The sequence below is a fragment of the Sarcophilus harrisii genome, chromosome 1 (genome assembly GCF_902635505.1).
Source record: "Sarcophilus harrisii chromosome 1, mSarHar1.11, whole genome shotgun sequence".
Lineage (NCBI taxonomy): Eukaryota > Metazoa > Chordata > Mammalia > Dasyuromorphia > Dasyuridae > Sarcophilus > Sarcophilus harrisii.
Window position 1 is genome coordinate 499,819,267 of NC_045426.1, and position 11,769 is coordinate 499,831,035.

General features: G+C 43.1%; 1 protein-coding gene across 2 annotated transcripts; it reads right to left on the bottom strand.

Annotated features, from left to right (window-relative positions):
• Positions 1-347: 347 nt before the first annotated feature.
• On the bottom strand, positions 348-9,940 carry ZBTB14 (zinc finger and BTB domain containing 14). Of its 2 annotated transcripts, none has more exons than XM_031946617.1 (3): positions 9,680-9,940; positions 3,758-3,842; positions 348-2,029 (listed from the first exon to the last, which is right to left on the bottom strand). In XM_031946617.1, the coding sequence occupies exons 2-3, from the start codon at positions 3,758-3,760 to the stop codon at positions 686-688; spliced, it is 1,347 nt and encodes a 448-aa protein (XP_031802477.1). In that variant the 5' UTR covers positions 3,761-3,842; positions 9,680-9,940; the 3' UTR covers positions 348-685. The 2 variants fall into 2 exon arrangements, with proteins under 2 accessions (XP_031802477.1, XP_031802478.1); XM_031946618.1 differs by lacking the exon at positions 9,680-9,940 and adding an exon at positions 8,457-9,141.
• Positions 9,941-11,769: the final 1,829 nt, after the last annotated feature.

An 11,769-nucleotide genomic window follows, 5' to 3' on the forward strand; every position in this document is an offset into this window, starting at 1 on the left:
TTACAAAATGAATAAAACAAATGTTAAGATCAATTTGTACTTTGATGACTTCCACTGATGTTTTGATTGCTCAGCTCATGGTCAAACATTAATCAAGCATTTTCTGCTCCTAGATGTTTTTGTACTTGGGACCATGTCTCATGTAAACTGTGTATCTCTCCCCAACAGCTAATATGGCACTCTGAATAGGAAAGGTGCTTAAGTGTTCTCATTGTTGCTTTTCTAAGGAATAAAAATTTGCTTTAACCAGCAATCACAAAAAGTAATTAAGAAATCAATGTACCCAATTATTCATTCTATATAATACACTCCAAGTGCAATAGGAATAGAAGAATTAAAAAGGAAGTGGGTTTTTTTTTGTTTTTTTTACTTCTATGACAAACGAGTTCTCAAATTAAAACCATTTTAAAAATGAACAGCAAACTGGCAATACTACTACGATTTACTACGTGAGACAGTAAAACCATTTGGTCAGAATTCTGAGGAAATACTTCCTTGAAAAGTTTTTAAAGCATCTAACCAAGCACCGTCTTCAATTCTATGACAACAACTCTTCACAAGTTTCCACAAAAATACAGTGACCAGTCTTAAGAAATTCATTTTTGACAGGTTTAATCTCAAAATCTATGCAATAACTGCATTTTGGGTATAAAGAGTTCCACTTTCCTTTGATCTCTGATTGTAACTAACTACAGGCTATAGTCTCAAGCTGTTGCTCTGCCTCTGCAGCCATAGCAGCTGCCTGCAACTGTTCAGTCTCACTCTGGATGGCACTAGTGGGGACCTGTTTCCTCTCACTGTGCATATTGTTTTCATGGCGTTTGAGGTCAGATGCCTTGGCAAATGCTTTTGTACAGGAACTACAAACAAAAGGCTTTTCCCCTCTGTGTCTTCTTTCATGATCTTTCAGATGAGACTTGTGTTTGAAGGCTTTGTCACACATGTGACACGCAAAAGGTCTCTCATTACTATGAACTCTCTCATGTTTTTTTAAGTCTGGAGCACGAATAAATGATTTTCCACACACTTCACAGCTATACGGTTTATATCCAGTATGGATTTTCAGGTGTTCTTTCAGGTGGGCCTGTGTGGTGAAGCCTTTGGTACACATTTCACAAACAAATGGCCTGTCTGCCGTATGGAGTTTTTCATGCTTTCTCAAGCGGGCTTCATCTGAAAATGTCTTTCCACATGCCTGACAAGCAATCTGTTCCCGGTGACCATAGAGTAAGTATTCAAATTTCATGTCACTGGTCGCTGTTGTCCAGCCTGGGGTCTGTTCATCTTTTACTTCACTTATGCCATCATTAAATGTTAAACCTTGAGGAGTCTGGGACCCCAAGTCTTTTGATTCTGAAGTGTCCATAGATTCTACTTCCTGGCCATAGCAATTTACTTTTCGAACTTCTTCACTCCCCAACTCCTTCAAGATTGCTTCTTGGACCCTAAGTGTGGTAGTGGGTGACTTACCATCCTCCTGACTTGGGGGAGTTCCTTCCACTGTGTCATCAGAAGGACTGTCATCCTGATCTCCAATTTCTTCTACTTCATCATCCTGATTGTCAGTGGAATCTCCAATGGGGCGATTTATTTTCAAGCAATATTTGTTTTTTGCCTGAGTGTTGTTTTCTTCAGGACTGGATACATCTCGCTTCTGAGAGCAGAGTTTATCCAAAAACCGTATACCGAGAATCTGACCTGATGACATCATCAAGTTGACGTCTTCTTTTTTCACAGAAATCTTTGCAGTATACATGTAGTTCAAAACTTCCTCAAATATGTCAGAACGAAGAAAATCTATCTCTATTACAGATGAACTATCCACCTCCAGCTTCTTGAAAAGCTTTTTGAAGTAGGTACTGCATGCAGCAAGCACACATCTATGTGCCCTGAACTTCACGTCTTCCACCACAATAGCAATATCACAAAATTCCCCTTCTAGACGCTGTTCATTTAATGTTTTCAGAAACAGAGTTTTATGATCATCATCATTATATTTAATGGTTTCAGACATGCTGATGAAAAACTCCTATAGGAAAAAAAAAAAGCAAAACCTAAATATTACCAATGAATGAAATATCCAGGACATAAAATGAGATAAACTTTAACTAGATATTTATCTTTTTTTCAAAGTCTAAAAGACCTGTTAATACAAGAGACTGTTTTGAGAAAGTATAACATATTAAAATTCCAGTTTCCTACTTATTTAGAATTTAACTAACTATAAAGTTTATAATAAAAACAAAATTAGATGAAGATTTCTAAACTAGATCTAAACACAGACTCTTCTGTGAAGAATTTATGGGAGAATAAAATTAAAAGACAAAGGAAGGTCATTAACTACACTGGTAGCAGTACCTATATCATAACTGGGTCTTCCTGAATGCCTGTCCATAGGCCAAGATGAAATTAATCCTCTAACTTTGGAGTGCCTATCTTAGTGACCAACCCAATGACTGGTCAATTGAGTAGCCAACTTCCTCTATTTCACCACCCTAGGCAGTAGACCAATTCCCTCAGGTCATTTCACCATTTACTCCTTTCAAACTCAATTCCATTTCCACTTTCCTTAACCTCAGAACAAAATTCTTTTCCCAAGTGACCTCTGCCTTTTGTATATTTCTCTTATTGTATTAGAATGTAAGAGGAAGCTAGGTGGTTCTGTGGATAAAGTACTGAGCCTGGAGTCAGGAAAAGCCGTGTTCAAATATGACCTCAGACTGTATGACCCTAGGCAAGTCATTTAACCATGTAGCTTCAGTTTCCTCATCTGTAAAGTGCTGAAAGAAATTGCAAAACACTTCAATATTTTTACCAAGAAAATCCCAAATGGGATCACAAAAGTCAGATACAACTGAATAACAAAAATTAGAATAAGTTCCCTGAAACCAGAGACTATCTCCTTTTAAAAAAATATTTGTAAAGCTATGGAGCAGCAGAATGCCTAGCACCTAATAGTCATTTAGTATATATTTCTTAATTCAATAATTCATTCACACATTCATTAATAAAGGTATGATTCTGGCACCTTGGTATACAGAATATTAAAATAATAGATTCAAGGACTAAGGAAAATCTTAGGTTACTGGAAACTTACTGGCTTACTGGAAAATCTCTCCATAATAGAACCATAAAATCAGTAGTTGAGCAACTAATACTTATTGATTTTAATTGGATGTTACCTAGGCATTAACTTCATAATAAAAGGAGAAAATTAACATTAAAATATCCCCAAAAGAGTAATCATTATTTGGTTCAGGCTTCCAGAAAGAAAACTCTAGGATACTGCTAAAAACCCAGGTAAGGATATCCAAAATAATTTGAGGCAAATTAACCATTTCCAGGGACTAGATGAAGGCTGGGAAGATAGATGGTGCCCCTAATGTATGCTAAAACAACAAACATCTAGATAAAAAGGTGACTGAATATGTTGGACAGAAGTGATTTTTATCTTTTGCTTTGTAATTACTACAATACTACTTTTCTACCTAAAAGCTTAAAGCTAGAATTAAAAATACTCAGTATTGTTAACAGGGAATTTTTTATTAAGGCCCATGATTTTTATATTTTCTCTTGAATGTATTTTCTTCAAAACCATTGTGATTTCCTTTTAATTCCCTCAGAATTAGTATGAGGCAATTAAATTTTATTTAAATCAAACCATGAGTATATCTATATCTGAAACATGCTTTTTAAAAAGCAAACAACAAATTAATTTACTGAAATTTCACTGAAAAACATTAAATGTCATATTTACCATGAACAATTTATGCAATTATCTTAATGATTTAAAACACCAAATTCTTCAGATCAGAATAACTCTGATCAGTGACACTCCAAACCTGAAAGAAAAAAAAGGTAGAAAATCATCATGCTTTCAAATCCTAAACAAAAAATACTGTGATTATATTTCTTAAGGGGAAAATACATATATTCGTAAATTTGATGAGGTTAGCCTAAAAGAAATTGCTGGAGGAAGGAATGAAGTTTACTCATATTGAGGACAGTTTCAAAGAAAGAGTAACAAGGAGCAAAGAGTATGGAATAGCATCTAAGACTAAAGGGAAAAGGATCTAGCATTAGAGGCAGCAATAAGAATCTCGAGGATAGGTGGTAAGGAGTTCAAGCCCCAAATTTAAGCAGGAAAGTGTAGTGTTAGATGTTTTATCAAGATAGATAATTCTAGATTTTAAAAATTTTGCATTTTTAAAGATAAAAAAAAGTATATATCATAAGCTAAATTATTTAACTCTCAAGCTAGGGCTTTATAATTTTTAATATATTCCAAACTTTTTCTTCAGAAGTTTGTGTCTAAGGAATAATTTCTAGCTTATTAAAATTTTTTCTACATTTGTTCTATTTAATAGAGCACTAACCAGGCAGGGCTCAATTTCAGGGAACAAACCTTCACTAGAAAATTTGCTATTTATTATTCAAGTATCCTCTCTTTCATGCTCTCACAATCAAAATAATGTTTTTCTCTTGGTTCTTATTACCAACTATGGATCTTCCTTCAGTTTTTGGTTTGTTTGTTTTTTTCAGGGGTGGATGGGAGTGGTAGTGGTTATCTGTTATTACAGTTATAAGTAATAGAAATAAACCTGATCTACACTGGCCATTATTTTGTAGAAACAAGCTTGGTTTGTCTCCTTCCACAATGGCAGATACAAAGGTAGCTTGTCTGGCTCACAGAAATGCAAAGAGTCAAAGATACTCCTGCTGACCAAAGCAGTAAAATCCATCCCCAAAATCCTCCATACTGAAAAAATCCTCACTTGATCCTTCCTATTTTCCTAGATCTTTCTGCCCTTTGTGGTTAAACTTTAAAAGACCATTTGCAACTAACACTTCATCTTTCTCTCCTCTCTTTTTCTTAAATCCCTTGCTTCTAACCTGATTATTCCACCAAAATTTCTCTCTCCAAAATTACTAAATATCTCTTAATCCCCATTTTCTAATTCACTCTCTAGGACCTCCATGAAATCTTTGACCCTGTGAATCATTCAAACTCTTCTCTCTAGGTTTTCACGACAATGCTCTCTCCTGGCACTTCTTCCTAATCTCCTTCTCAGTTTCCTTGGTTGAATTCTCATCCAGATCATGCCCTCTGAACTCATGGGTTTCCCAGGAGGGTCAGTCCTGGGCCCTCCTCTTTTCTCTCTCTAAACTACTTCACTTGGTGATCTCATCAGTTCCTATAGATTTAATGACCCTCTCTAGCCTAATGATTCTCAAATCTACCTATGTTGCCCCAAACCCCCAATATCACATTTCTTACTGCCTTTCATATATATCAAATTCAAAATTGAACCCACTTTTGCTCTAAATCCTGCCCCTCTCCTATTATTCCTATAATTGTGGGATGCAACCCCAACCTCCCAATCCCTCATGCTCAAAAACTAGGTGTCATCCTCAACTTCTTACTATCTCTCATCTGCCATATTAAATCTGTTTAAAAGGTCCACCAATTCATCTCCCCCACCTGTCCCCTTCTCTGCAGATACTGCCACCAGTCTGAGGAAGGACTTTGCTACCTCCCACCTGTACTACAATAGTCTGCAGGTGGCTCTGCCACCTCAAGTCTCTCCTCATTCCAGGCAATCTCCATTCAATCACCAAAGTGATTTTCTAAAACACTGGTTTAACCAAGTCATAGGTATCCTTCCACCCCCAACTCAATAAATTCCAATGGCTCCCAATTATCTTCAAGAGCAAATACAAATTTCTGTTATTCAAAAATCTTTCATAACCTCCTACCTTTATAATCTTCTTAAGCCTTATTTCCTAACAAGCTGGATCCAGAGAAGTTGCCCTACTAGTTGTCTTAGCTCCAGCCATTTTTTTCCAGCTATCCCCCAAGTCTTGAATGCTTTTCTTCTTCATCTCCATTTCAGCATTCCCTGGTTTCCCTCAAGTCCCAATTAAAATACCATCTTCTACAAGAACCCTTTCCTAACTCCTTTTAATTATAGTGTTTTCCTATGTGAATTATTTCCTATTTATCCTATATGTAGCTTGTTTGTACTTGTTTGCTTAATGTGGTCTCCCCCATTATAAGCTAGCAGAGGGCAGGGACTGCCTTTTGCCTCTCTTTCCCCAGACTTAGCACAGTGGCATAAATGTTGGCCACAAAAAATAAAAATATCTATAAAATTTTTGATTCCATGAATCCTCCTCTCACAAAACAAGATTATAATCCTCATCTTACAATGGGAATAAGATTCCTGCATTGTAATTATAGTGGCCTTTCCTGGAGCTGGAGCTTTTCAGTTGGGGCATAGGAAAAATGACAGACTTGGCTTTATTTGCCATAGCAAGGAAATAGCATAGTAATTTTCCAAGTTAAGGGTACTTTCCCCCATATTCCAACTGATATTAAAAAAAAAAAAAAAAAACCAGTTGAATGTAAACCCCTTAAAAGTACTGTCCTGCACAGAGAAGGCGTTGAATGGGTGAAACTGAGTCACAAACCATATAATTCAGGAAAATAGAAATATTCCTACAAACAGAACCTCTACTGTTAACCAGTAGAAAAAAGCACTAATCTACTACAGGCATTTATCTCATTCATTTGAATTTTTATACCCTCTTCCCTAATGAAAAGATAAGATCTAGTCACCTATACTTCCTGCCCTTCCCAGTTTAGACAAGCCAAAGATCCCAAAAGCAGTGGAAAAATATTTTTAGTCTCTTTTCCAAAGGAAAAGGTCCTTTTAAAGCATGAGTTCTTAGCCTGGAGCCTATGAACTTGAATTAAACAAAACAAAATACCCTGAAACCTAGATTTCAAAATAATTGGTTTCCTTTGTAATTCTCCCTAATTGAAAATGTTCTACTAAAAGGTTCTAAAGCTTAAAATGAGGCCCCAAAAGGCTGCCAAAAAAAAAGGGGGAGGAGGGAAGCAGGCAGAGGAAATGTTAAATATCATCTTTTCCAAAGCTCCTCAGTTTAAAACCCTATAACTAGTCTGGATACTCCTAGACTATTTGTCCTTTTTCAAAGCCCTCACAACCAGTGCCTGACAAACAAGATGGCAGATGGACTTTCCAGAAATATTAAAGCACAAATAATGTCTGTTAAAGTGAAGCAGAAACAACTAGGGCCAGAACAACTTTACTCTAACACAAGCCAAGAGAAATAGCTGAGTTTCTCTCCATATTCACCTAATTTTTGCACTGTGGACACTGAAGTGGGACACTTTAAACTCTGCCACTAAATTGCTGCATAATTTTATTCCACCTCTCTATAACTTTTTTTAACTTGTCAGAAGTGAGTATAGGTTGGATTGCCTCACAAGTCCCTTCCTACTCTGAGACTAAGGTTTGACAAATTCATCTCTAGCTTTTTTTCTAGTTATACATTATAAGGTTGTCAATAACTACTCAGTATTATAGAGAGGTGCACTGGCTTTGGAATCAGAGAACTGGATTCCATATCCTACATCTGATATCAACCAGAGCAAACAATCTTCTTGAGCTTATTTACTCTATTAGCATCTGGACTAGACACAAGATGGCCTCTAAGGCCTCTTCCAACTCCAAATCTCATTCAATACCTGGATCTATGACTTTGGACATTTAATCATTCTGAGAATAAATTTCCACATTTGTAAAATGAGAAGATTGGACTCAATAACCTCTGAAATCCTTTCCAACTCTAAATCTATCATCCCATAATATCCTTTAAATTTTTAAGATATGGCTGGCAATCAATGAGAGGCGATATTGCCTTCTACATAGAGGAGCCTGGGAATGGAGTTCAAATGTCACTTGTAACATACAATGGATTTGAGCGACCAAGAGCAAGACCTTTGTCCCAGGTAGTTCTAGCTCTATAAGATAGAAAGAGGGGATATTTATGAATAAAGAAAGTTCTTCATCTAGATCTCGACACAGATGAAATAACAAGTGTGATTTTAGAAAATGACTATAGATACTACATTGCTTTTTATTGATAACATTTGCAAATTATTCATGTTCTAATAACTGACTCCAAGGCGAAGGCAATGAGAGGTGTTGGAAGGAAGGAGCACCAGAAGACCTGATTTGGAATTCCCTCTCTGGCACTACGCGTGTGACCTGCAGCACTTAATTTCTTTTTCATCTACGAGACTAGGTGCCCCATAAGGTTTCTTTCACTAGACCAGACGCCCTACGAGCCCCTTCCAGTTTCTCTATGATCCTACCACAATGTCGTGCTTTTCTAGTTGTACCAGTGTGTTAGCCACAGCGGGTGGGCGTTGATCATTCATCGATCGGGACCGGACAGAAGCCCCGGCAGATGCTGCAGGAGGAGAGGGGAAGATCTGGTGGTTCCAATCCTTACTTATCAAAGAATGAGAACTCAAGTTCAGACCTTCTCCCACTGCAGTGTTCGGGTGAGCTCATTCTGAATTTCTTAGCTGCAGTTAGTTACCCACTGATGGAAGGGGAAACTGGGGCAGGTTCTCAACTTACAGGAAGAAAGCGGTTCCAGCAGCGTCCTCGCCCCGGGAATGAGGTTCTGTTTCGCTGAGCAAAGGCTTCCCCACCACTCCCCACCCAGCCATCCAACAGCAGGGAGGGCTGAACGTAGGGGACCCGCGAAGGATGAGGCTCAAGGAGCCTCCCAAACTAAGCCAGTTTGAGTCTAACTATCCCCCCTCCCTACAGTAACTCAGAGACAGGGCAGAGCTGAATGAGGCCGTTTGCATTCGTTTTGAAACAGAAGCTTTTCCGGCTCACGGAAAAACGTATATGGAGTTCATAACTTCCGCTTAAAAATGTGGCAGAAAGAAATTAATTTTTTTTTTTTGGAGTGGGGCATCTTTCATACCGCCTCGGCCATTGCACAAGAGCAAAAGAAGACGGATGCACCGTGCACCACGAGGCGGAGAGCAAGGCTGAGGGGCGGCGGCGGCGGCGGCGGCGGCGGCGGCAGCAGCAGCTCACACAGCCCGACTGAGGTGCGTGCAGAGCAGCCGCGGCGGCGTCAGCCAGTGGCGCGCGGGGCCGCCTGCCCGCGAGCCCAGCCGAGAGCTCGCGCCCCGCGCACTCCCCGTCCGGCTCGCGCCGGGTCCCCCCTCCCCCTCCCGGACGGGAAGGGGGGGGAGGGTCGAGGAGCGGGGAGCGGCCTCGCGCGCGGCTGGGGAAACAGGCACCCGCCCGCCCGGCTTCGAGCACAGTTCCCTCCGCCGCGGGGGAGGGGCGATCCGCCTGGCTCAGCCATCCTGCGCCCGACTCAGCCTCCCCCGACTCGGGCGCTGCAGAGCCTCAAACCAAATGAGAGCGGGGACAGTAAGACTGGGGTAGGGACGGGATCGGGGCGCCGGCCCCCAAGGTACAGGCCCGCCCGCCCGCCCGTGCTTCCGGCCCCGATACACTGCGGCGGTGCGAGCGGCAGCGGCGGCCATGAACTCTCCCCGAGCGGGGACTGGAGCGAGAGCGCGCGCCGTCGCCGCCGCCGCCGCCGCCCGCTCGTCCGCCCCGCTGCAGCCCCGCGAGAGCCGCGCCCGGCCCTGCCCGGGCCCGGGCCCGGAGCCGCGAGCTGCTTGCACATCCCGGGGCGGGCACGCGCTTCAGCCGGGCCGCCCCCGCCGCGGCACTGCACCCGCCCGCCCGCCGCTCGGCCCCCCATCCGCGTCCCCGCTGCTCTCCCCGCACCCCTCATCCCCAGGCCCCGCCGCCCAGCCCGCGCTTACCTGCAGCCCAGCACTGCCACGGACTCTTGCCCGTACTCCCTACACACACAGGCCTGGGCGCGGAGAGGTGGGCTTGGGGCTATTGGGGTGTCTGAATGGACAGTGTTTTTTGGGGGGGGGATTAGCGTGTTTTTTTGGAGTTGGGGAAGGGTACGGGGTAGGGGGGAGGGGGAAACTGTGCACGTCCGTGGCGATAGCTGCCCTCCTATTCCTGCACGAGCACAGAATGCCGAGCTGGCCGTGAACACCCCCACCACCATCCCCCCGTTCACCTCCCCCCCCCCCACCTCCCGTGCATGCGCGGTGCGGGTTGGAAGAGGGCGCGCCGCCGCCTTGCGCAGGCACGTAAACCTAAATAGCTGTTAGTTCGGCCGCCAAAGGGTTAAAACCAGGAACTCTCCAGTGTCTATTAGGCCCCCTCCACTTCCTAGAGCCTCGCCTGCGCACGCGCACGCACGCGCGCCACTAAGTTAGCGGCGCGCCGCGCGCGGGAGGAGGTGGGTGGGAAGAAGCCGGAAAAGCTGGTGGGGCGTGGCCGCGAACGAGGAAGGCGCGCGGGTATAGGAAGAGAAGGCTGGTGTTTCTTTTTTCCAGCTAACTCCGCTGGAGGCCATCCTCTCGGGTCCTGTGCCGTGAACCGCTGGTCTGCTCGGGCCGCGAATTCGCGCGCCCGGGCCCCGGCGAAGCGCTGGCGACGCGAGAGAGCGGGCGGCCCCGTGCGTGTGCGTGTGCGTGTGCGTGGAACCCGCTCCCCGTGCACGCGGGAGGGAGTTCGAGCCCCAGGGGCGCGCGCGCGGTCTGAGGCGCGGGGCTGCGGCTTTAGCCTCTCAGTACTCTCCGCGCCCAGGAGGAAGTTTTCGCGCCTGTGCCTTCTTCCTTCTTTGGAAGAGAGGGCACTTCTAGTGACCCTAAACCAGTTTGCATTGTTACAAATGACTTGTAAGTTTCTGAAGCAGACCGTGTTTAATTAACGCTGCTTGGAGGCGCGAAATCCGAGTCCAGGGGCCAGCCTGGATTGAGCCTCACAAGAGTTGGGAGGGGGGGAAGAGGGGGCGGTGTCACTTTCAGGAAAGTAAACCTCGTAAGCTTTCAAGTTGTAGCAAGGAGGTTGTATATTGCAGATGTCTATAACGTACACGCTTCTCCACTGCTTCTTCCACCCCGCTCTCGGGGTCACCCGTTAACTTTTTTTTTTTTTTTTTTTTTTTGCTGAGGCAGTTGGGATTAAGTGACTTGCCCAGGGTCACACAGCTAGGAAGTGTTAAGTGTCTGAGGCCACATCTGAACTCGGGTCCTCCTGACTTCAGGGCTGGTCTCAATCCACTGTGCCACCTGGCTGCCCCTACCATTCATTTTCTAGAAAATTGCCGATGCAAGAAATTAGTTTCCACTTAAACCTAACCAATAGAAGTTTTTCCTTAAAAAAGTTGCTGCTGCAGCATCTACCTATGAGTGTTACACAGAGTCCTCCTCTTTAGGAGCGTCCTGTCAGGGAAATACTTTCCATCTCAAGAATTTGAACTGAGAAAGGCTTCAGAAATCATCTTGTCCAATCCATATTTAATATGAAATATTTATAAAGCACTCGCTGTATGCCAGAGACTTTCCAATTATCTCGTTTCATGCTCATCGCTGCTCTGGGAGACAGGTGATATTATCCCCACTTTACATCTGGGGAAACTGAGGAAAATTGGGATGAAGTGACTGAGCAGAATTTCAGAGCTACTAATAAGTAAGTAAGTGTCAGGCCGGATTTAAACTCCAGTCTTCCTGCTTCCAGGAGCAGAACTTTTGTTAAATTGGCCACTTCTCTGAAAGGGAATCGCCTTCAAAGACTGGGAATTCGTTTATAAAGCCTCCAAGAAAGCTGCAAGAAACTACAAAAACTTCTTGGGTAATAAGTATTTCCTTTTGTTTAGGAATGTTAATATAATTAATTTAATTCTCCATTTCCAGCATTTTACCTTAGTTCTGCACTTGGGCTTTGCAGAAGTGTAATCCTGTTTCATTATGATAACCCTAACAATACATAAATTTTACTCTGCCCCTTCTTCTCTTCCAGTCTAAACATCCCCTGTTCTAAGAGTAGT